At 37.0% G+C, this 26,233-nt stretch overlaps 1 protein-coding gene across 4 annotated transcripts in view; it reads left to right on the top strand.

Moving 5' to 3' along the window:
• The first annotated feature begins 657 nt into the window (after positions 1–657).
• The window catches only part of LOC106830534 (argonaute RISC catalytic component 3), a 104,956-nt gene continuing 79,380 nt past the window's right edge, over positions 658–26,233 (top strand). The window contains exons 1-2 of one of the 4 annotated variants that reach the window (XM_070510334.1): positions 658–770; positions 23,099–23,270. In XM_070510334.1, coding sequence (XP_070366435.1) covers positions 23,125–23,270 — 146 coding nt within the window. In that variant the 5' untranslated portion in view covers positions 658–770; positions 23,099–23,124. Of the gene's footprint in view, positions 771–1,065; positions 1,430–23,098; positions 23,271–26,233 lie in introns of those variants that run through there. The other 3 variants (XM_070510336.1, XM_070510333.1, XM_070510335.1) reach the window with 3 other exon arrangements.

Raw genomic sequence — 26,233 nt, 5'->3', positions numbered from 1 at the left:
CACCTTTCATTAAGGCAACAAATGTTAAGGAGTTAATATTTGCCAGTTAATATGCTGGCTCTGGTAACCTTGTAAAGCTTACATTCTAGTGGGGAAAGGGCACACAATAACAAATTACAGATTGGGAGAAGGGTTATTAAGGAAATACTGTAATACAGTAAGAGGTGTCCCACCCCATAGATTGGTGGTTGGGAATAGGCCTCCCTGAGATAAGTCTTAAGTTGAGGTATAAAAAGAAGTGGCGGGTGAGGGTGGAGAGAGAGGGTTACCGGCCAAGGGAACCAAAAGCAGAGGCTCCAGGTCGGAGAGAAGTGCTTTGCCTGTTGGGGAAATTGAAAGCAGACCAGCATAGCTGTAGCACAGCGGTGAGGGAGAGCCTCTCTTGAGAAAGGCAGGGGCCCCGTAGGCCGCGTTTTGGCCCTGGGAAGGAGTTTAGGTCTTCTCATTGTGACGAGGCGCTATTCAAGAGTTTTAAGTATGGGAATTATTCGATCTGATATTTATGTAATGTTCCGTTTCTTAATCTTTTCCCAAACTATATTGCAAATTTTTCTCCCTAAAAGAGCGACCGTACGGACTTGGAGGGATCAAGAGTGGTGGTCAGTTGACCGCCAGCTGAGGAAGCGGCTCGTGGGACCGCCCAAAGTGGGCGTGGCGGGAGGGGCTCGGGGAGGAGGGTGGCCCTGCCCAAGACGCGCTCGGCCCGGGCCTTCAGCTGCAAGGCCGGGTCCTGCACCTCAGCAGTCACACTCCAGCGGGCTCCTCCCCAGGTAAGCTACGCTGCGCTCCCCGACGTCGCCTCAGGCAGGCACCGCCCCGCACTAGGGTGGCGCGAAGAGCCCAACCCCTCCGGGTTGTCTCCGGCCGGCACGACCCAGCGGAGGACCGCGGGAGGGCCGGCCACGCCCCGCCGCGCGTGGCCCAGGCTCCGCCCAGGCCCGGCGCCGGCTCCCCGACACCTCCTCTGCGTCTTCCGCGCCGGCCGTGCTCGCACAGACGTCGCGCCCGCACGGCTTGGGGCGGAGAGGAGAGGCTTAGACGTCTGGAGAGCCGGGGCAGCGGAACTGACGCCAGCGGACTTCCGGGGGCAGCCCCGGGGGAGGTCGGTGGCGGCGCCGCAGTCGTGGAGGGACGGTGGGAGCGTAAGCGGCCGCGGGCGACGCAAGTTCCGCAAGGAGCTCTCCTTGCTCGCCTCACGCTTCTCCTTCCTCTCGCCTAGTCGCGTGCTGCTTCCCGACCGCAGCTCTTCTTGTGAGAGCTTTCGGAGTGCGGTTGCTGAGGAGAAGCCGTCGCCACCCCGCCTCGGGGCCGACTGACGGTCCCTGTCGCGCCGCGTCGCCCCCTGCGCCGCCTCCTTGCCCCCAGCGGCGGGCGCCCTTCTCACTGGAAGCACTCCCCCCAGCTCCATGAATGGAAATCGGCTCCGCAGGTGAGTCCGAGCTGCCGGCCCGGTCGCTGGGGCTGTCCCCGGAGCCCCGTCGCTCCCTCCGCCCCGGCCCAGGTGCGCGAGGTGAGCGCCGTCCGGGCGGCTTTGCCTCTCCGGCCCCGCCGCCGCCGCCCCGCGGCCCCGCTGCAGTTCCCTGGGGCCCTGAGTAGGCGAAGCTGCGGGAGCGCACACTGCTTACAGGATTGAAGTTTGGGGTTCTCTAGGCGCTGTTACTCTCTTTGTGAAGTCTAGAACGGTTTGCCATCGCTTTTGTTATTCCACTTGAAGGTGTAGCGGTGTGCGTGTCCTTTAGCCGGGTTGTGTGTCCCATAGAGGCACTGGGCGGCCAGCCCTCTCCCTTACTTACCCCTTAAGGTGGTTGTGGACATACGTTGAGATAACGGAGGAGAATTAAGTGTGGCATAGGTATTAGTGCAACGTCAAATGCAAGATGGCATTTCTCCCATCCCCGAGTTCTCTTCTGATGTTTGTGGCAGCGTGGTGTAGAGTTCCTGAGGATCTTGGAAATGTCATATCAGCCTGGATCACTGCTTATGTGAGGGGGTGGATCTTAAAATTGCTGACAATATTTTTTTTTCGTTCCCTATTCTGTAGAGAAGCAGTTGTTATATTCCTGGAAATTTGGCGATTAGGAAAACTGCTTTCTCTCTTTGGGAAAAACGACACTCTTGAGAAAAATAGCATCACGGGCAGTACTTATCTTAAAAAAAGAAAAAGCACACTGTTATGGTTCTAAAGTAATTAATTGAAGGACATAAAGTAGGTGTTACATAACGGTTTGCTTTCCGAATGATCATGCTTGGTATGTTAAATTTGAAAGTATGCTCCATCTAGACCGTCACAAATATATAAACTAATTTTCAGAATATTGTGTGTGAGGGGGGTGTCTTGTTACTAATAGTATCACAAATCCGTGAATTTCATATCTCATTTTTCCAGTTTGGGAGGGACCTAAATATAAGATAAGAAAAACTTACATAAAAGAAACCAGTGACATAATGATGATAAAGGATTTGTTGATTAGGGATGGGGAGAGGGCTTTATTAACAAGTTTTGTTATATAGAATTTTCTTTAATCAGTTTCTACCATTTCTCTTTTGCATGCCCCATTTTTTGCCTTCATTTCTTTTTAGAAGGGAAAGCTTGTCTAGATTGTGAAGAGGTTTAGACTCTCAGTTTTTATCATTGGTTTGTGTATGTCTGAAACTGTGTCCTGCCTTAGGTTTTTAATTTTCTACTATACTATTTAGAAAATGTGATAATTCAGGGCTTTAGGTGATTTTTACATAACTGTCCTATTGTCAAGCCTGGAAAACAAAATGTGAAAGTTAAACACTTTGCTAGTCATCTTAAAACTTTTAAAGATATTTCAAAAAATTTTTTTAGTTTTCTTCTTTTTTTCCTTTGGGTTTTTCATATGAAATTACGCCCACATATATGGACAACATCTTAGAAAATACTTCTGAAGTCAAACCACCTAACCAACTGATCCACCTAGCCAAATATGATTCCGTAAATGCTCCTTTGAATTCTTGAGCTACAGATAAGTTTTATCTCTTCTTTCTACATGTGCCATTCCCGAAATAGATACCCACTTAATTGTCTTCACATCTGGGGAGTTATAGTTAGATTTATCAACCATATGCTTGGTCGTCTTGAAATGCAAAATTTAGTCTTCAGTGTAGTTTATACATGATTGACTGTAACCTAATAATAAAGATAAGTATAATTTGGCTCAAGATTGTCATCATCAAAAACAAAATTTTCAGGTCCGCCATGTGACCGAGCAGTTAAGTTGACCTGCTATGCTTTGGCAGCCTGGGGTTCGCCAGTTTGGATCCTGGGCACAGACCTACACACTGCTCATCAAGCCATGCTGGGGCAGCATCCCACTTAGAAGAACTAGAATGACCTACAGCTGGGATGTACAACTGTGTACTGGGGCTTTGGGGAGGGAAAAAAAAAAAGAGGAAGATTGGCAACAGATGTTAGCTCTGGGCCAACCGTCCTCACCAAAAACAAACTAACTTTAAAAAAGAAACAAAAACAAAATTTTTATTCTTCCCGAGACTTGCATGTACTTGTTATGCTGCACATGAAATTGAAGGCATAATTGGGAAAAATGTAAAACTGAGTTTTAAGTCAAGAATTTGACAGATACATACTTTGGTTTATAAATTTTAGATGTAAATCTTCTCTAATAGTCACTGTTGGATCTTGATTCTCCAATTCTGTCCTAGGTTTTTCTTTTGTGTGGAGATTCTCAAGAACCACCTTATGACAGGGTATTTTAAATTCTAGTTGTTAGGTGGATACATAGAAAAATTTGTTTACATTAGAGGACTTTGAATACAAATACTATTTAATTGTTTCTTCGTGAGTCATTCCTCACTAAAAGTTAATATTTGTCTATTCTTCCCTTTCACATGAAACATTTTAAGTGATTTTTAACGATGTCCTGTACAATCTACTGATTTAGTACTGTGTGAAATTTGATTTAACTGAAAAGGCCGGCACAGTTGATTTTTAAATAATAGTAATCAGTAGTTCAGCATCTGTGCCTGTAACTCAGTTAGGGGAACTTCTGATGAAACTCTGTTTTTTAGTTGGAGTAAGAGTATATGTTATGTTAGTTCCAAAGAAAGTGGGAATAGGGGAAGCAGAAATGTTCATTGAGATATCACTTCTGATATTTCTATCAGGATCTAGAGATATCCTAAAAAGTAGGACCATACTATTCTAGTCTGTATTTTTTTTTTGAAGAAGAAGATTAGCCCTCAGCTGACATCTGCCACCAATCCTCCTCTTTTTTTGCTGAGGAAGACTGGCCCTGAGCTAACATCCATGCCCATCTTCCTCTCCTTTATATATGGGATGGCTCCCACAGCATGGCTTCACAAGCAGTGCGTAGGTCTGCACCTGGGATTGAAACCAGCGAACCCTGGGCCACCAAAGCAGAACGTGTGAATCTAACCACGGTGCCACCAGGCCAGCCCCTCTAGTCTGTATTTTTAGATAAAGTCAGACTACTGTGTAGGGCAGAAGGAATTGTACTACCTCCCAATGGAAGAAAAACGTTTATTTTCACCTTAAATTAATAATATGCAAATTGATTTAACATGTTTGGTAGTTGTCCTATACAATCTTGCAAAAGTGAATAGACTGTTTCTTAGTTATACTCTTAATGTGTTTGAATATAGTTGCTTTAAGGCTCTACATTTCTTTAATAATAAAAATCAAGAAAAGTCATATGAGAACAAATTCCAATGGAACAAAAATTACATGTATGAAATTAGATTTGAATGAGATATGGATAAAAGTGGTTTCAAAATACTAAAATGTATAATGCCATTAGGTTCTCAGTTTAGTATTTAAAATAAACAATCTTCTTTAATCACTTTGTGAAATGTTTTTATTATATAAGGTTTCTCACTTGTCGATTTTTGTCTTGAAGAAAAATATGTCAAAATGCTGTTCTGTCTGGAGAGCATGAACTTTGAACGTGGTTTTTCTACTTGGTTGTCACTTAACTTGTGGTGCTGTGGAGTGGCCATTATAACTTTTTTCCTAGTATTTGCTGCTCGTGACTGACAGTGGGACTTATAAAAATGTGCAAGCCTATTTTGATTTTTGTTTTAGAATTTAATTTCTCTGACAGTGATGGATCATTCTGAGAGAAAACTGAAAAGGAGGCAAGAAACAACTTTTGTCTTCTAAACAAGGACTTTAAAGCAAAGGAAGACAAGAACATACATATAACCCTCAAATGTAATTTGATTAACGTGATGAAGACTTTAAAATTTATCCATGATTCTATCACCCTGATATGACCCCTCTTTAAATTTTTAAACCAAATTCCGAATTAATAAATCTATTAGTGTAAAAAATTTTAATGAGTTAAGTAATTTAGAAAAGTGGTTAGAATGAATGAAATGATTTCTAGATGCTACTTCCTTTTGCTCTTAGGAGAATTTTATATAGTAAACTGATAATTAAGAATTAATTTATATTAATTTCTGTTTTCCAATGAGAACATTGCATTTGTTTGGTTCTATAAGCCTGGCCTGATAGTATGCAGAGAGGCCTGGGGCCCTGTAAAGGGGACATTTCCTGGAAGAGTTCTCTGTTGTATATGGAAAAACCCTAGCTCTGAGTAGAATTCAAGCCAAGTTGTCATAAGCTGTTGGAGTCTGCTTGAATACTATGTTGCTTCATATCACAAACATCTTTTTTCACGTTGGTTTCACTAGTCTCAAAATGCTTGAGAGTCCACCTGAAAGATGAACTAAATAAATATTTTGTTCATCTAACAAAACATTTTCTCTTTTAATATTTAAAACTAAGATCTTCAGTAATTTATGGGATTTTTTCCCTTGATGGATGGGGGGGAAAGGCAAATACTCTGTTTTCAGGAAGGTAAAACTAAAAAGATAATTTATTTAAAAACAGTATCCTTTCCAAACCTGTTTAGTCTGTTTGTTGGGATGAACAGCATTCACCAGACATTCCTACTTCTAATTCAGTTGTCTAGGATACTCAATAGACCCTCGTTCTTGGCTCATTAACAAAACAGATGTGAGAAAGAATATTGTGTGGTTTTTCAGCCATAATGATTATGCTGTTAGGATACATGAACAGCCTTTCTGTGTTTGGAGTTTTTGTAGTTTTCTGCGATTGTCTGTGTTAATATTAATGACTCTTTGGCTAGCCAGTGCTTAAAAAAAAAAAAAACCTATTGAGATTTAGCAAACCTTATCACACAAACTGATGCGTTCTCTTATATCTTAGATGTGGGCTTTTTTGTGGTTTGGTTACAATAAAAAAATCATATGCATTAGTCTCAGAGGTCAGTTTAATGAAATAACCTGGAAGAATTCTTTGTTTCACTTCAGCCAGTTTTCTGCATTGTTTCTAAATTGTCAAATTCTTGGGGAATCAGAAGATATCTGTAGAATATAGATATGGCATATTTTTCATTTGTGGAAGATGTTTTCTTGCAAAATTTTCTCAGTTGTGGGCTTATATAATACTATTCTTGAGTAATTACCAATACTTGATATTTTAACTGATTTCTAAATCTTCTAACAAGAGAAGTTCATTAGTGTATCTCTGAATTTTATAAAAGGTTCAAAATTTCTTTAAAAAAGATTAAAGAATAGATTGCAAAAATGGGCTTACACCTTAGTAATGAAGTCTTTTTGTTGTTGTTTTTAGCAACTTCTGGCTTCTAAATTAGGACTTGATCTCTATCTGTATATTTGACATAAAAATGGCATTACTCAAAAATTTTCTACTATTTTTGTTTGGGTGCTCAAAGTTTTTCAAAAGCTACCCAAACTTTAATTACAAAATAATTCTCAGAGCATTTCCATAGTGCTGGGACTACTTGGGTAATGTCCCATCTTGTTTTCAAAGGGGAAAATGACTTTTAAAAAATTGTTCCCCATACTGCCATCTGAGAAATTTAACCCTCAATAAGCTGAATGTTCTATATAAATGATTATTTAGCTGTAGTGCATATAGTAAATGTAATATAATAATAAGTGCAGCATGTTTGTGCAGGTTCATTGAATGAATAGATAGAATTAGTAGGTAAGAGGTTATTACAATTTCATGCTGATATTTACTAGTTAGCCTTGTAGGCTTAACTAGTAAACAGAGGCATTTTATTATGTTAAATTTAGAGGTCAACACAATATATTTATTTTTTCAAAACAAAAATAGAAGTCTTTCTGATTATAAACATGCATGTTTATAAAAAAAAAAAGAAAATGCAGTTAGTGCTGGGGACATAGAATATTAAATAAATGTTAAATGAAAAACAATTTGTGGATCAGAGGAATCTGAGAGGCTTTTATAACTACAAAAATAAAAAGGCAAAGAGAACATTTGGGAAGTAAAATCAAAAAAAAATGCATGTTTATTATTTTTAAAAAGCAAACAATATAGGAGAGTCTAAAATACAAAGTGGAGATAATATGATCCCATCCTCCATTGTTAATTTTTTCTTGTATTTCTTCCCAGAACATCCATCATCTGTCTGTCTGTCTATCCCTCATGTTAATTGTTTTTAACTTGTTTTTTCTATTCAATGTATCATGGACTTTTTTATATTAATACTTAGAGCTATATAGCAATATAATAATTTTTACTGAGCACATAGCATTTAATTTTATATATTAATCAGTCTCATTGATAGTGGTTTAGATTTTTTCCTTTTTTTTTTAAAGTTATGAATAAAACTTTGGTAAGTATCCTCGTACATATGTCTTTATATGCTGGTCCAGTGATTGCTTTAAGATAAATTCCTATAAGTAGAATTGTTGAAACAAGAGGTATTCCATGACTATTGAAGAAAGTTCCCAGTGAAAATCCTCAATATGGTAATAGGCTGTAGATGCTGTAGTTGATTTTGATTTGTTTACTGTTTATTTTTCATAGGTTAACATTTGCTGTAGGCTGTTATTTAGTTTTAGACTTGCAGCTAGTAAGTGTTAGAGTATTAAGTCAGTGAACAGTATACACACACATATGCTTTGAAAATGTGTGGTTTTATCTTTGAAGTATAATGTGGTTTGTTGATATTAGCCAGTACTTACTATAGCTACCAAAAGAAAAATTTGAGATGCAGAGAAATTCCAGGTTGTCCTTTGTATTTCTGTGTAATTACATTTTCAACTCTAATGGGTAATATATGTATTTGTTAAATAACTAAAATATGCTTCACTGGAAGTATAATTTATTATATTGACTGAATGCTTTCTTCGATTATGTTAAAATATTTTTTGGATACTTAAACTCGATGATGATTATTTTATAGTTACTAATGGTAGAGTTCTGTTCTATTGCTTATTCATGAAACAGAATTTTGATTTTTGCCAGTCTGTATAAAAAGCACCAGGCAAAATAATGATGATGGAGAAAAAAGTTGGCAGTGCGATACAGTGTAAAAAGCATGGGTTTTGGAGACAAATCCTGGCTCTCAAATTAACTGTGACTTGATAATGATGTCATTGTAGGTACCTCAGTTGTGACAAATATACCACTCTGGTACAGGGAGGTTGATAGTGGGGGAGGATGTGTGTATGATGATGGGCAGGAGACATATGAGCAATCTCTACCTTCTGCTCAATTTTACCATGAACCTAAAACTGCTCTAAAAAATAAAGTCCATTAAAAAAAATTAACTGTGACTTTGGGCAGTGAAGTTAATCTTTCTTAACCTTCATTTCCTTATCTGTACTATGGGATGGTAAAAAGACATTAAGTATGCAAAGGAAATGCTACTTCCTATTTTTTAAGACATTTTATTATGGAGAATTGAGGATATATTTGTATACAAATAGAAAGAATTGTGTGATGAACTCCCCGTACCCATCACCCAAACCCAACAATTGTCAACCTATGTCCAATTGTGTCCCTTCTACTTTCCCCGCTCCTGTATTTTTGAAGCATAGTATAGACATAATACTGTTTCATTCATAAATATCTACTATGTATTTATAAAAGATTTGGACTATTTAAATAAACTGCAGTACTATTATCACAGCAAAATAATACTAATACTTCTTTGTATCAAATACCCAGTGTTCAAATTTCTACTTGTCTCAGATATTATACTTTTTTTTTTAACAGTTTGCCTTTTATTTATATATTTTTTGATTTTTGAGTCAGGACCCAAATAAGTTCCACACATTGTGATTGATTGGTATGTCTTTTTAAGTGTCTTAATCTTCAAGTTTTCTGTCCTTTTTTCCTCCCCCTTCGATTTATGGATTGTTTGTCACAGTCTGGATTTTGCTGGTTCCATCTTCATGGTGTAATTTAACATGTTCCTCTGAATTTCCTGTAAACTGCTAGAATCTAAAGGCTTGATCAGATCCAGGGCATTCTTTTTGAACTTACTCCAGTTAGCTTTTTGTCCCCACAACTTCACTGAAATTGCTCTTACCAAGGTCAGCAAAGAGTTTGCTAAACCCAGTAGTCAATTCCCAAATCGTCATTTTATTTGAGTTTTCAACTGCATTTGATCAAGTTGCTTCCTTCTTGAAACACTCTTTTTTCCACTTGGCTTCCTGGGTACCACTCTCCAGGTTCTCCTTCAACTTTATTGGTTATCACTTTTACACTTCCTTTGCTGTTCCCTCTTTATCTCCCAAATCTCTAAACATTGAGAATGTCCTAGGGCTTAGTATTTTTCTATATCCTACCACAGTCTGGGTGATCTCCTCTAGTCTAGTGGTTGTAAATAGCACTAATATGCCGAGAACACTCATATTTACATCTCCAACGTGGACCTCTCCCTTAAACTCCGCACTCATCTAATTGCCTACTAGACACCTACTTGTATAGACACCTCGAGCTTAACATGTCCTAAAAATCCTGATTTCCTATCTAAACTTGCTTCTATCACTGAATTTTTCCTATCTGATTAAGTGATACTTCCATTCTTTCAGTTGCCTAGACCAAAAAACCTTGGGAGCTCTTTTCTTCCATACCCCACACCTTATCCATTAGCAGTTCCCATCAGGTTTACCTTCTAAATATTTTCCACATCAATATCATTGCCGCAGTTGCTACCACCCTAGCCCTAGTCAACATTATCCTTTGCCTGCACAGTCAGCCAGCCTACTAACTGATCTCCCGGCTTGTACCGTTTGTACCCTTACATATAATTTTTAATATGGCAGCCAGAGTGATCCTTTTAAAAAACTTAAGTCAGATCAGAATGCTTCTTGACTCAGAAGGCTTTTTTGGTTTCTCATATCTCAGAATAAAGTCCAAAGGCCTCATCATGGCTTACAAATCCTGTATGATCTGATCTCCCATATCTCTGACCTCATCTCTTACCATTCTCTCTGTTGCTTATCCTGCTCCAGGCATGGTGGTCTCCTTGCTATACATCAAACATCAAGCAAGCTTCTGCTTTTTCCTTTATACTTGATTTTTACTCTGCTTGGAATGCTCTTCCAGATATCTACATGACTTGTTCTCTCACTTGTTACTGTTTTCTGCCTACTTGTCACCCTTTCAAAGAGGCTTTCTTTAACCAGTCTATCTAAAATGGTTAACTGCCTACTCTGTTTCTTCTCTCCCCGACACACACAGTTTCTATTGCCTTAGCTTATTTTATTTTTCTTTATAGTAGTTACTATGAACCGATTGGCAAAAGGGAAATACAACATAATCTGCCCCCTCCACCCCATAAAAGCTTCTTGAGGACCAGGTCTTTATTATTACTAGTAAATTATTGTTCACCTGAGCCTCACCAATGCTTGGCACTTAGAGACAGTCAATAAATATTTGATGAACAAATTAAGAAGTCAGTGAATGAATGACTTAATGACTGATAGACATTCAGCAATTGTTAGTTTGTGTATAATGTACTGGTTAAAAATGCAGGCTCTGAAATCAGACCACCTATTTGCAAATCCAGGCTTTGCCACTTTCTAGCAGTGAACGTGTTTTTGATCTCCCTGTGCTTCAGTTTCCTCAGCATAATATAGTACCTGCCTCAAAAGTTAGGTTGTAAGAAATCATCTAATGTATGTCAGATATTTAATACTCAATACATGTTAGCTACTGTCGTTGTTGATGTTACTTTCCTTAAATATTAAGATGGGATATTGCCCAGTATATTCTGAACTACTTAAGCAAAGTAACTGTGACTTATTAATTAATCTATATATCTATAAAAACGAACATAATTGTTCAATAAATAGCGTAGATAAATGACCTCTTATGCTTCTGATTTTTAAAAAATTTGTCTATGGGGACAATGAGTTTTGTAAGAGAATGGGGGATATAGAACAATAAAATGTTTTTAAGCTAATCTTGATAGTAGTCACATGTAAATAAAACAGCAGAAAGTTATTTGTTAACACATAAGAGGTTTTTTAAAATTGTAATACCTAATGCTAGAGAGGGTAAGAGAGAGAAATCTGGCGATAGTAATGTGTTCGCATGCCAGATTGTCAGTAAATATCCAAAGTCAGAAACATGTTTCTCTTTCTGTGCCCTTTGACCTGGCAGGTCTACTTCTGAAATTTATCTGAAGGAAAAATTCTGTGTGCCAGTTTCTCTCTCTACCTTCCCCCAATAAAACAGTAGGTGCTTGATGCAGGGAAATGCACTTAGTGTATTTTATGACATGTTACAGGTGCTTATCAATATTTGTTGAACAGTTATTTTTTTTATGACTTATGTGTCAGGCACAGCTAGAATGTATAGGTGGTTTTATCTCATTTTTGAAATAAAATAACTGAACTTGCCTCAACATAATAAAGGTTGTATGTGACAAGCCCACAGCTAACATCATACTCAACGGTGAAAAGTTGAAAGATTTTCCTCTAAGATCAGGAACATGACAAGGTTGCCCCCTCTTGCCGCTATTTAACATAGTACTGGATGTCCTAGCCAGAGCCATTAGGCAAGAAAAAGAATTAAAACGCATCCAAATCAGAAAGGAAGAAGTAAAACTGTCACTATTTGCAGATAACATGATATCATATATAGAAAACAGTAAAGACTCCACCAAAAAAAACTGTTAGAACTGATAAACAAATTGAACAAAGTTGCAAGATACAAAATCAGTATACAAAAATCTGTTGCATTTCTGTTCACTAACAATGAACTATCAGAAAGAGAAATTAAGAAAACAGTCCCTAGGGCCAGCCCCGTGGCTGAGTGGTTAAATTTGTGCACTCCGCTTTGGTGGCCCAGGGTTTCACTGGTTTGCATCCTGGGCAGGGACATGGCACTGGTCACCTGGCCATGCTGAGGCAGTGTCCCACATGCCACAACTAGAAGGACCCACAACTAAAAAATATGCAACTGTGTATTGGGGAGATTTTGGGGGACTAAGCAGAAAAGAAAAGATTGGCAACAGTTGTTAGGTCAGGTGCCAATCTTTAAAAAATAAAGTAAAAAGAAAACAATCTCATTTACAATAGAATCAAAAACAATGAAATACTTAGGAGTAAATTTAGCCAAGGAGGTGAAAGATCTATACATTGAAAACTATACAGCATTGATGAAAGAAATTGAAGAAGACACAAATAAATGGAAAGATATTCTGTGCTCATGGATTGGAAAAGTTAATACTGTTAAAATGTCCATATTACCAAAAGTGATCTACAGATTCAACTCAGTCCCTACCAAAATTCCAATGGCATTTTTCACAGAAATAGAGGAGCTTTGTAACATAGTTTAAAATCAAAGAGTGTGATGCCTCCAGCTTTGTTGTTCTTTCTCAAGATTGCTTTGGCTATTCTGGGTGTTTTGGGGTTCTGTACCAGTTTTAGGATTATTTGTTCTATTTCTGTGCTTGATATGATTTCAGTCTTAAGTTTATTAAGACCTGTTTTGTGACCTAACATATGATTTATTCTGGAGAATGTTCCATGTGTACTTGAGAAGAATGTGTATTCTCTTGCTTTTGGATGGAATGTTCTGTTTATCTGTTAAGTCCATCTGGTCTAACGTGTCTTTTAAGGCCGAGGTTTCCTTACTTATTTTCTGTCTGGGTGATCTATCCATTGATGAAAATGGGGTATTAAAGTCACTACTTATTATTGTATTGTATATTGTATTGCTGTTCTCCCTTTAGATCTGTTAATATTTGCTTTATATATCTAGGTGCTCCTATGTTGAGTGCATAAATATTTACAAATGTTATATCCTCTTGTTGGATTGACCTCTTTATCATTATGTACTCCCCTTCTTTGTCTCTTATTACAGTCTTTGTTTTAAAGTTGATTTTGTCTGATATAAGTATAGCTACCCCAGCTTTCTTTTGGTTTTCATTTGTATGGAATATCTTTTTCCACCTCTTCACTTTCAGTCTGTGTGTGTCCTTACATCTGAAATGAATCTCTTGCAGGCAGCATATAGATGGGTCTTGTTTTTTTAATCCATTCAGCTACTCTGTGTCTTTTGATTGGAGAAATTAGTCCATTTATATTTAAAATAATCATTGATATGTATGTACTTACCGCCATTTGGTTAACTGTTTTCTGGCTCTTTTGTAGTTCCTCTGTTCCTTTTTTCTTCTCCTGCTTTTTTCCTTTGTGATTTGATGATTTTCTTTAGTGATGTGCTTAGATTCCTTTCTCTTTTTTTTTTTGAAGATTTTATTTTTTTTCTTTTTTCTCCCCAAAGCCCCCCAGTTACATAGTTGTATATTCTTCATTGTGTGTCCTCCTAGTTGTGGCATGTGGGATGCTGCCTCAGCATGGCTTGATGAGCAGTGCCATGTCCGCGCCCAGGATTCGAACCAACGAAACACTGGGCCGCCTGCAGTGGAGTGCGTGAACTTAACCACTCAGCCACGGGGCCGACCCCGATTCCTTTCTCTTTATCTTTTCTGTATCTACTATAGGTTTTTGTTTTGTGGTTACCATGAGGTTTCATTACCTTTTCTTTAACACCAGCAGCACATCCCCTTTGTTGACATTCAGCAGGCTTTTAAAAACTTGTATATGTGATTGCTGATATTCTACCAGTTGCATCAGAGTGTAACTTAAAACTTTTCTCCACATGTTGTCTTGCTTTTTTTAAAAAAAATATATATATATGCAGGGGCTGACCTGGTGGCATAGTGGTTAAGTTTGTGTGCTCTGCCTCGGTGGCCTCGGGTTCTTGGGTTTGGATCCCAGGTGTGGACCTGCACACAGCTTGTCAAGCCATGCTGTGGCAGTGTCCCACATAGAAAATAGAGGAAGATTGGCACAGATGTTAGCTCAGGGACAATCTTCCTCAAGCAAAGAGAGAAAGATTGGCAACATATGTTAGCACAGGGACAATCTTCCTTGCAAAAAGTGCTGTATTGAGTTTTGGAGATAGTTTGCTATATGAAAATCAAGAGTTATTTTACAGGGAAAAATTAGGTTCTATGGGGTATGCCTGTAATTATCAGGCCAAAATGGAAGGGAAATGGAAATGGAAAGACATAAAGAACATAGAAGCCACTTTTTCCCTGAAGGCGTTTGCTGATCGTGGACACTTTAAATTTTGATACCTGAAGGTGAGGGGAACAGAAATCAAAGCACATAATGGAGAGTGTACAGGAGACCTCCCCTGCCATTAACTGGGACCCTAAAATGCTACACTCAAAGGTGAGAATAATCTTGAAGTGGATAACCCTCACAGAAAGCCTAAAATCTTGAATTTATTCTAAGTTGCACTGGACTGTTAGTGCTCCCGGGCACCTGACAGAAACAAATATAGATCTTTCCTTGAGAAATATATTATACAAAATAATTTGGTCTCAAATTATTTTTTAAGTACACTGACCACACAGTCTGATAACCAGATATATATGCTAACGTGATACCATGTGCAAGAAAGACAACAGACAATAGAAACAAAATCACAGACTTCAGATATTGAAGCTAACAGATGCACGTTATAAAACAAATATTTCTTAAAAAGTATATTTAAAGACCTCTAGTAGTAACTTGGCTGGATATAAAATCCATGTATACAACCTACTGAGGGCAAATTTTAGAGGTCTTTGAAAAAGAAAAAAATAATTAAATAACAGAAGAAACCTCCCTGAAATATTGATCTCAACTGAAAATTGGACATGTATTATGTTCCAAGCAAACCTATCAAAAAGAGAACCACACAAGGACATGTTCATGTATTCTCAAGTCTTAAATATATAAAGAATGCATACAGAAAAAGTAATCCACATAGACCAAATGCTAGAAGACAATGTCTATGGAAATTTGAAGATAAAACTGTTGAATGTATGGGTTCAGTGTCAAACCAGGTTGTGTATGAAGGTAACAGACATTCGTAAATGTGTAAAGACTTGGAAAATATATCCCCTAGGTGCCTTTTGGTAGAACACTACTTAAAGACATGCATTAGGATAATGAAAGATGAATTTGAAATATCAAGAAGAGAGACTTTCAGAGTTGGAAAGCATGGGTGGTGAGCAAAGAAACCATATAAACTTAAATACGTTAATTTATTATCCACTTGTTTGTCCTATAAAGAGATATTTTCTCTATAGTTTTCTAAAATGATGAATGTTTGGTTATCTGTTACCGTATTGGTGGATTAAAAAAACAACAGTTTATCATTTCTCGAGATTTGGTGGCTGGAAGATCAGCTGGTAGTGGAAGGGAGTGGGGAAGAAAACGTCTGGGAAGTCTGGGCTATTCTCCACTTGGGCCTTTCCATGTGGTAGGTTGGGCTTCCTCACAGCATGGAGGCTAAGTAGCATTCCAAAAGGCAAAGGCAGAAACTGCAGATTTCTTAAAGCTCAGTCTCAGAAGGTACAGAACATAACTACCTCTGCATTCTCTTGAAACCCAAAGTCAGCCCAGATTCAAGGGGAAAGGAAAAACTCCACCTTTTCATGGAAGGAATGGTAGAGATTTATAGCTGTCTTTCATCACTACGTGAGGTATTCAACTACTGATTATGATCTCTTTCCAAGAATCTAACTTGGAAAGGGGTGGTAGAATGGGCTGAATAAAACTTGTATGTTCCATTAATTGGATACCTTGTTCCATTAACAAGGTAAACTTTATCTTGATTTTTTAAAAACAGGTTATAGCAGCATATGATTCAAAATTCGTAAAGATATAAAGGGATTCACAGGTGTTTCTGCTGTAATATGATATGTGTAATCCTGATAAGCCAGCCAGTAAAAACCTATGCAACTTTGTAATTAGAGTATAATAAAAACAGTGAAAAATGTAATAAAAATAACAGCACAGTTAAACAGACATGTTAAATTCGTAATGATTGGAAAACAGTCTGGCAGTTCCTCAAAAGGCTAAATAGGACCCAGCAATTCCATTCCTAGGAATCTACTCAAGAGAAAAGAAAACTTGTGTCCATATAAGGGCATGATGTGAGTGTTCGTAGTAGCATTATTTATAATAGCCAAAAAGTAGAAACAACCTAAATGTCCATCAAATGGTGAATGGATAAACAAAATGTGGATTCAACCAGCTGTCCATCGGAAGGCCTGTGATGGTTGCATCTGTACTGAAGATGTACAGACTTCTTTTTTCTTGTCACTATTCCCTAAACAATACAATCTAACAACAATTTACATAGCATTTACATTGTATTAGGTATTGTAAGCTAGAGATGATTCAAACTATATGGGAAGATGTGCATAGGTTACATGCAAATACTACACCATTTTATATCAGGGACTTGAGCATCCATGGATTTTGGTATCGGGGGGCGGGGGGGTCCTGGAACCAATTCTCTGCAAGTATTGAGGGACAACTGTACATTCAAACAATGGAATATTGTTGGGGAATAAAAAGAAATGAAGTAATGATACATGCCACAACATGGATGAACCTTAAAAACATTATGCTAAGTGAAAGAAGTTAGTTATAAAGGACTGCATATCATATGATTCCATTTGTATGAAATGTCCAAAATAGGCAAATCTGTAGAGACAGAAAGTAGATTAGTGGTAGCAGTTGTCTGGGAGTGATGAAGATGTTCTAAAATTTATTATGATGGTGGTTGCACAGTTCTGTGAAGATACTAAAAGCCATTGAATTGTATACTTTAATTAGGTGAATTGTGTGGTGTGAATAATACCTCAAGAAAGCTGTTAAAAAATATATATTTCTAAAAGGGAAAAAAAAAAGTCCTAATGAGTAAGTACTACTACAAGCATAGGACTTTACATTAAAATCTTTTGAAAAGATGATGGTGGCCTGATAAAGTGGGATCTAAGGAAGATTTAAGACTGCCTGACTACTGAGATAAAGGCAAACAGCACAAAGTTCAGAGGAAATCACACAAAAGATATTTTAAGTCAGAGCATGTGGCCAGACTGAGCCAAAGGGGAAGACCATAGAGGTGAATGGGTATCATGGACAATACTGTATTCCTCTGCAGATTGTTGCATTCACTTGTGTTAGTATACTTTGTATTCAGCTGCTGTTACTTGGTGAGGGAAAGCATTAATAGGCTGAAGAAAATCACATGTGAACCAAAGTAACCCTCTGTGTTAAACTGACATAATTTCCCTGTTACAATTGCATATAAGCTTATTTGTATTACAAAAACACATATTGTATCACAGTAGACTATACAGGGAGAAAAATCAATCTTTCTTTCTTTCTTAGGCCCCCCAGCCATCTAGTTCCCCTCTCTGAAGGCAATCATTGCTTCCACTATATTGGTGTCCTACTAGATAGATATTCAAATAATGTATGTATGTATAATATGAATATATATTCTGTTTCTTCCTGCAAGTGAACACATTGTATACCCTATCCTGTACTGTTTTTTTCATATGACCTATCTATTAATACTAAAGAGTTTCTTTATTCTTTTTTATTTTAATACTTACATATTATCCCATTGTATGGTTGTAACATTAATTCCCCACTGGGCATTGATTTATTCATTTAGTATATATTTATTGTTTACTGTATGCCAGGAACCGTTCCATTTTCTTTTATTACTCCAAACGGTGCTACAGACAAGAATACCCTTGTACAAATGTCATTTTACGCATGTGGAAGAATATGTGTAGATAAATCCTTAGAAATAGAATTACTAGGTCAAAGTACAAATGCATTTTAAAAAATTGATAGTTTTTTTTTGTAGTTTTGAGTTTATAGAAAAATTGAGTGGAAAGTACAGAGAGTTCCCATATACCTCCTTACTCCTCTTCCCCCCTAGTTTCCCCTATTATTGCATTAGTGTGGTAAGTTTTATTACAATTAATGAGCCAATACTGATAACGTTATTATAAACTGAAGTCCATGCTTTACATCAGGGTTAACTCTTTGATTTGTACATTCTGTGGGTTTTGAAAAATGTGTGGTGACGTGTATCCACCATCACAGTATCATACCCCCTGTGCTCCACCCATTCATCTCCCCCTCCTTTTCATCCCCTGGACCACTGGAAACCACTGATCTCTTTACTCTCTCTTCAGTTTTGCCCTTTCCAAAATGTCAGATAGTTGAAATCATGCTGTATGTAGCCTTTTCAGATTGGCTTGTTTTCACTTAGCAGTATGCATTTAAGGTTCCTCCATGTTTTTTCATGCTTGATAGTTCATTTCTTTTTAGAGATGAATAATATTCTGTTGTCTGGATGTACCACAATTTATTTATCCATTTGCCTACATAAGGGTCGTCTTGTTTGCTTCCAAGTTTTAGCGGTTATGAATGAAGCTACTTTAAACATTCGTATGCAGGTTTTTGTGTAGACCTGTTTTCAGTTTATTTGGGTAAATACCCAGGAGCGTGATTTCTGGATTGTATGGTAAAAGTATGTTTAGTTTTGTAAAGAAACTGCTAAACTGTCTTCCTGAGTGGCTGTATCACTTTGCAGTCCCACTGGCAATGAATGAGAGTTCCTATTGCTTCATTTCCTTGTCAGCATTTATTGTCATTGTTTTGGATTTTAGCCATTCTGATAGGTGTGTAGAGGTATCTCGTTGTTTTAATTTGCAATTCACCGACGACGTATGATGTTGAGCATCTTTTCATATGCTTATTTACCATCTGTATATCTTCTTTGGTAAGATATCTGTTCAGATCATTTGTCCATTTTTTTTTTAAGTTTTAAGAGGTCCTTTTGTATTTTGGATACTCGTCCTTTATCAGATATATGCTTTGCAAATATTTTCTCTCAGTCTGTGGCTTGTGTTTTCATTCTCTTTTGCAGATTAGAGTTTTTAATTTTAATGAAAACATCAATTTTTTATTTCATGGATTGTGCTTTTGGTGTCTTACCTGTGAAGTCACCACCAAACTCAAGGTCTCTAAATTTTCAGCTATGTTATTGTAGGGGAGGAAGACATTTCCTCTACCCGCTCTGGGTCCTTCTGGCTGGAGAACAAATTAAATTCACATGAGAATAGCAGGAGAAAATTAAACAAAGCTTTACTTTTTATTTATTTTTATTTTTTTGAGGAAGATTAGCCCTGAGCTAACTGCTGTCAATCCTCCTCTTTTTGCTGAGGAAGACTGGCCCTGAGCTAACATCCATGCCCATCTTCCTCTACTTTATACGTGGGATGCCTACCACAGCATGGCTTGCCAAGCAGTGCCATGTCTGCACCCAGGATCCGAACCAGTGAACCCTGGGCCACCAAAATGGAACGTGCACACTTAACCACTGCACCACCAGGCCTAAACAAAGCTTTATATCATGTATACATGGGAGAGACTCAGGCAAACTGAGCAACTCGCCAAAGTGGCTAAAGCCACCACCTTAAATATCATCTTCAGCTAAAGACAAAGGAGGATGTTGGGGGTGGGGAAGTCAGTTATGGGAGATTACCAGAAAAGCACAATAAACAATAGTCAGGTTATTATGCAGATTTAAGTCCTTGCCTTCCACATTGATAAGAGTTTCTAGAGATAAGGTCATACCCCCTTCTTCCTGGTGTAGAGAGGGAGACACTTTTACAGATGGAGATTCCCCTTACAAATCTAAATGTCTCTTAACAAAGGGTAAGTAAATTCTACTTTTCAGAGTTTCTTTCCTGTCTACAGTTTTTAAAAGTAACCAGCCCAAAATGATCCTTGTGCCAAGAGACATATCTTGGGGTGGCCAATTCCAGTCCCCCATATTATCTTCTCGGAGTTTTATAGTTTTGCATTTGACATTTAGGTCTATGAGCCATTGTGAGTTAATTTTTGGAAAAGCTGTAAAGTGTGTCTAGATTCTTTTTTTTTTGCATGTGGATAGTCCACTTGTTTTGAAAAGACTGTCCTTTTTCTGTTGAATTGCCTTTGCTCCTTTGTCAAGTGTCAGTTGACTGTATTTGTGTGGGTCAGTTTTGGGGCTGTCTATTCTGTTCTGTGGATCTATTTGTTTATTCTTTGGCCAATACCACTGTCTTCATTATTGTAGCCTTATAGTAAGTCTTGAATTATAGACCAACAATGAACAATTAGAACTTGAAATTAAAAACACAATACTATTTACATTAGCACCCCAAAACCCCCCACCAGTTTAGGTATGAATCTAACAAAATATGTACAAGAAGAGCTATATGAGGAAAACTACAAAACTCTGATGAAAGAAATCAAAGAAAATCTAAATAAATGTAGAGCTATTTCATGTACATCTATAGGGAGAGAATATTGGCAAGATGTCATTTCTTCCCAACTTGATTTATATATTTGTTTAGCACAATCCCAATCAAAATTTCAGCAAGTTATTTTGTGGATATTGACAAACTGATCCTAAAGTTTATATGGAAAGGCAAAATACCGAGAATAGCTACACAATATGAAGGAAAAATAAAGTCAGGACTGACACTGTCTACAACTTACTATAAAACTATAATAATTAAGACAGTGTGTTTTTGGCAAAAGGATAGACAAATATATCAATGGAACAAAATAGAGAGCCCAGCAGGGCAGGTTCTAATCTCAGTTCTGGTGCTTATTATTAGCTATGATGTTTTAGTCAAATCATTTCGGTTTTCCTCATCTATAAAATCAATATAAGGTTTGTATGAAGAATACGAGATAATGCTTGTAAAGCATTTATTAGCACATTGCCCAAGACATGATAAGAGTTTGATAAATGTTAGCTGTTGTACATTTTCTGATTTGATCCTAACAAGATTTGTAAGAAAGAGGCAGATCAGGTATTATTCCCATTTTATACATCAGGAAATAGAATTTCAGGGCTATTAATATTTGACAAAAGTCAAATGGTTAGATAAATGGCAGCACCAGAACTATGATCTAGTCTAGAATTCCTCAATATTACCTATCTCAGTCTAGGATAGCAGGAAAAATTATGCCCTCAGAAGAGATTTTAAAAATATCTAACAACAAAATTTAAAAATGATTGATGCAGGCGGCACTTTAGTGTACTTTCATCCACAGTTTAAAAAGAAAGTTTTTGTTGACCCAACTTTTAATTCCTGATATAACCTCATCTTGGTCATAATGCATTATCCTTTTAATATATTGCTGGATATAATTTGTTAACATTTTGTTTAGGATTTTTGCCTGTATGTTCATGAATGATTTTGTCCTATGATTTTCCTTTTTCATAATATTCTTGGCAGATTTTGGGACCAGAGCTTTTCTGGCATCATAAGTTGAATTTTGGGTATTTTTGCTTTTTTCCTATTCTCTGGAAGAATTTGTGTAAGGTTGGTATTTTTTTCCTTAAATCTTTGGTATAATTCTCTAGAGAAGCCATCAGGATCTGGAGTCATTTAGTGTGTGTGGAAATATTTTTAACTGTGGATTTAATTTTTCCAAGTAGTTACAGGACTTTTCAGATATTTTGAATGTAAGTTCATTCAGATAATAGTTAAATTAATTTATTAACTGAATTCATTGTTTGAACTTTGTTTAACAAGGCTACAACATTTTAAGCTTTAAAAACAATGCTAGATAGACATCACTTAGGGGTTTTTTTTACCTAGGGTTTTTTTTTTTAAACTATGATAAAATACGCATAACGTTAACTTTACCATCTTAGTAATTTTTAAGTGTACTGTTCAGTAGTAGTAAAGTACATTCACATTGCTATGCGACCAATCTCCAAAACTCTTGATCTTGCAAGACTGAAACTATACCCATTAAGGAAAAATTCCCCATTTTCCCCTTCCCCTAGCCTCTGGCAGCTACCCTTCTACTTTGTCTGTATAAATTTGACTACTCTAGGTATTAATAAGTGGAATCATACAATATCTTCTTGTGACTAGCCAGTTTCTCTTAGCATAACATCCACAAGGTTCATCTATGTTGTAGCATGTGTCAGAATTTCCTTCCTTTTTAATATTCCATTGTATGTATATACACATTTTGTTTATCCGTTCATCTATCAATGGATGCTTAGGTTGCTTCCACCTATTGGCTGTTGTAAATAATGCTGCTATGAGCATAGGTGTACAAATCTCTCTTCAACACCCTGCTTTCAATTCTTTGGGGGTATATACCCAGAAGTAGAATTGCTGGATCTTATGGTAATTCTATTTTTACTGTTTTGAGGGACCACCATTCTGTTTTCCAAAGTGGCTGCACCATTTACATTTATACCAATAGAGGACTTTACAAATTTTATATTTTTTTGTGTGTCAGTAAGCTGTATTTCTGTAGAAATGTCTTTCATCAAACTTTCAAATTTATTGATACAATGTTTGTAATGTCCTCAGTATCTGTAGTGATATCATTTTTTCACTAATACTGGTTATTTAAACGTTTTTACTCCTGTTTTAAAAATCGGTGTTGCCTGGGGTTTATCGATTTTAATTATCTTTTCAAATATTTGGTTTTGTGCTTTGTTATCCTTTTTATTGTATATTGTTTTTTATTTTGTTTGTTTGCTCTTATCCTCATTATCTCCTTTTTAAGTTTACTTTGCTGTTGCTGTCACACTCATTATGTCTGATTTGTGCTTGCTCGTGCTCACCTGGGTTTATGTAATTGTTTTTCTTTCTTCTCCTTCCAAAACAATTTTCCAGAAGTACGCAGATTTTTTTTTCTATGTTTTAATGAGGAGAGTAAGTTGGGATGAAAGACATTGAATTGCTAGAAATGATGTCATCTTTCAGCACTAGGCTTCAACCATTATCAGCTATACTTAAAGTTCTAACATACTCTGGTTGACAAGATTATCAAATGCAGCTTGTAACAGTGTTACTCTTTTTTTTCCCCTCCCTGGCAGGACCCGTTGGGGCCCAGCCCCTACTCATGGTGCCCAGAAGACCTGGCTATGGCACCATGGGCAAACCCATTAAATTGCTGGCTAACTGTTTTCAAGTCGAAATCCCAAAGATTGATGTCTACCTCTATGAGGTAGATATTAAACCAGACAAGTGTCCTAGGAGAGTGAACAGGTAAGAATGATGAAGTCACAGAAATCTTTTGCTGTTGGTATTTGCCTTTGCTTTAGTAATTATGTTTATCTTGTATATCTGAGTAACAATGATAATGCCTAACAGTTTGACCAAGAACACATGGTAATTTGTTTTGAAATTAATTATACTTCAGAGGTGTGATAGTCGGAAAAAAAATCTATAAACAGTCTTGAAATTTTTCCATTATAACATGAGCTTTCTTTTCTCTGTGATAATAGAAAAGGTCCAAATCATTTTTATATGCTCTCGAAATCAGCCTGAGCATCTTTTCCCTTGCTGTTAGGTATTATATCTGTGCTTTCTTTTTTCTCCCCACCCCACACCCACCTTACTTACCTTTTGTAATATTCCCTTTAAGATGATAGTGGTGGTAGCAGTGGTAGGTAGAGATGGTGGTTGTCATCATTTCATGCTTTCTGTTCTCTTGATCTTCAACTCCTAACTGTTCCTTACTCTTATCTAGGAACAAATACATATGATGTTTATAGATTTATCAGTCTGCTTTCAGTAAGCTTCTTCTCCCAGCTCCCCCAAATACGGGATATATATAGATAGATAGATAGATATAGATATATATAGATATGGCTGTCGTTTAGGTAAAACAGGGAATATAAAAGGAGTTTATGGTGTGATATACTCCTTGAAGGAGGTTTTAAAAAATAAGATGGACAAGACATTTAGACAACAGTGATATTCAACTTAGCATTTTGGTTTGTACTGTCAAATACCCCAGCCTTTTCTTATTCAGTAAGTATTATTCAGAGGCTTCATTTAAGACATAGATGGTTCTTGCTGTCAAGAAATTTGTAATTTAGTAGAGATTAGGAGACAAGAAATGTGAAGCAAATGGGTATTAAGAGACTTTATGATAATGTGTAAAAAAAACAACCCATCCTATGAATGTTCTGATTAACATGTAATGCAGAGTTCTTTCTGAGGTCAGGAAGGGAGTTGCAGAGTGTTACAAGTGGAAAGAATCAAAGAGATCAGGTAATCTGATCCTTTTTTTTATTTAATAGCTGAAATGCAGAAAGGTTAAGAGGCTTATTCAAGAACACACATTTCTGATAGCAAAGGTAAGACCAGAACTCCAGAATCCTAACTTGATAGTTATTAATAAATATTTGTAAAGCAAGAAAAAAGGACTTGAGTTAATCTAAAACAAGTGGTAGAATTGTGGATAGCTGTAGTAAAGAGAACAGTGTTTTTAAAGATGAGACAACAGTAACAAAGTACAACAAGTGAGAAGAACCAGGTGTAGTGAGCCTAAGCCAGGCTTAACGGGGAGGTTCTGGTCAGGTACTACCTTAAGCTACCATCTATGGATAGATGAGTCCTAATCTTGGTATAGCCTCTACCTCCTTCCAGTGCTTCAGACAGGTCAAAACAATTCATGCTGTCAATCTCCATCCCCGCACTCTGCTCATGTGACTATATTCTTTTTCTCTCCCCAAAATCCCCGACTAGACCTTCCATTTCCTCTTCCTCCTATTGGTCGTCCAGTCCTCTTGCTTCTATTTCAGAAATTGTTTCCTAATCTGGCCCCTCTCCGTCTATATTGCTACCACCTTGGTTTCAGACCCTTACTTGTTATCTAGACTATTGTAATGATCTTCTAATTGGTCTCCCTTAACTTCTCTCTCTCCAGTCTGGTTAATTATTCACACTTCTGACATAGTTAGGGTTTTAAATAAAAAATTCTGATTATATCACTCCCCTACTTTAAAATTTATTCAGCTCCCTATTGCCTACAGAATAACATCCGAAATTTGGTATAGTGTACCCTTCTTAGTTTGGCTCTAACCTACATCCTTTTCCATATTCCGCAACTCTTACCTGGAATGCCCTCTCTGCCCTTGTCTATCTGGCAGACTTCTATTATTTTTCAAGACAAACCTTTTGAGCTCCATAGTCAGAGGGTAGTTCATTTTTCCATGACTGTGTAGTACTTGGTGTACACTTTTCTTGTAGTATTTTTAGTGTATTGTGATTATTTGTTGCTCCCCTCTTCTCTCAGTATAACCTCTTCATGAAAAGGAATATTCTTTATCATCTTTGTAGCCCTGATCTTAGCTCAATTATTGGCACATAATAAGTACTCAGTAGAGTGAAGGAAGTGCTTATAAAAGTAAAATGGGATGAATGTGGCGGGGGACAGGAAAGAGAACTAGATAATATTGACTTGTTTTTACGTCAACATCTGCAAAACTTAGTCCCTTTATTTTCCTCAGAAGCTAGCTTTAGTCTTCACTTTTTGCAATATTACTACATAACTAGTCAGTTAAAAATTGTTAGTGGGCTTTAATTCCTACACTTCAACAACTGGAATTCTAAAAATTAGAAGAAAGTAGATAGAACTTTATAATTCCTTTTCAATATTAGGTAAAGAGTTATGGGCCAAAATGCAGCAGTATTTAAATCAACACATATGAGGTTTCTCTTGTCCATATGCCACATGTTCAAATATTTGGCACTATGGCCTTAATCATAGTAGTAAAATGATGCCAAACAGGTTTCCACTTAGTCAGAGGAGTTTTCTTGGACAAAATATCCAGGAGATGCTTTTGAATCATTTTGTGAATCAACTTCTCTACTTTAGACTCTCTGTTTTGTTTTGTTTTGTCCTTTCATCACTCCTTTCAGGTGTATGTGTGTGTCGTTTTTTCCTGTTTAATGATTTTGATTGAAAATGATCATTTGGTAAAAGAGCATGTTTGTTAAGCAGATTTCCAATGTTTCTGGTTTTGTATGTGGGGAGAAATCTTGAGTAGACTGTTATGTACTTATTCAAAATCATTAAATACTGAAATAGGTGGGAAAAAATTGTATATACAGCATTACTATAACTGCATGATCTATTTGAAACGAATAAAGATTTGAAAAAATGTTGAAGTAATTGGTAGTAGAGTATGGTAGAAATTTTTTTTTGGTTCAATTTTCTT

The sequence above is a fragment of the Equus asinus genome, chromosome 5 (assembly GCF_041296235.1).
Source record: "Equus asinus isolate D_3611 breed Donkey chromosome 5, EquAss-T2T_v2, whole genome shotgun sequence".
Classification (NCBI taxonomy): domain Eukaryota; kingdom Metazoa; phylum Chordata; class Mammalia; order Perissodactyla; family Equidae; genus Equus; species Equus asinus.
Note: the sequence above shows the minus strand (reverse complement) of the source record. Positions and strands in the feature narration are given on the sequence as shown.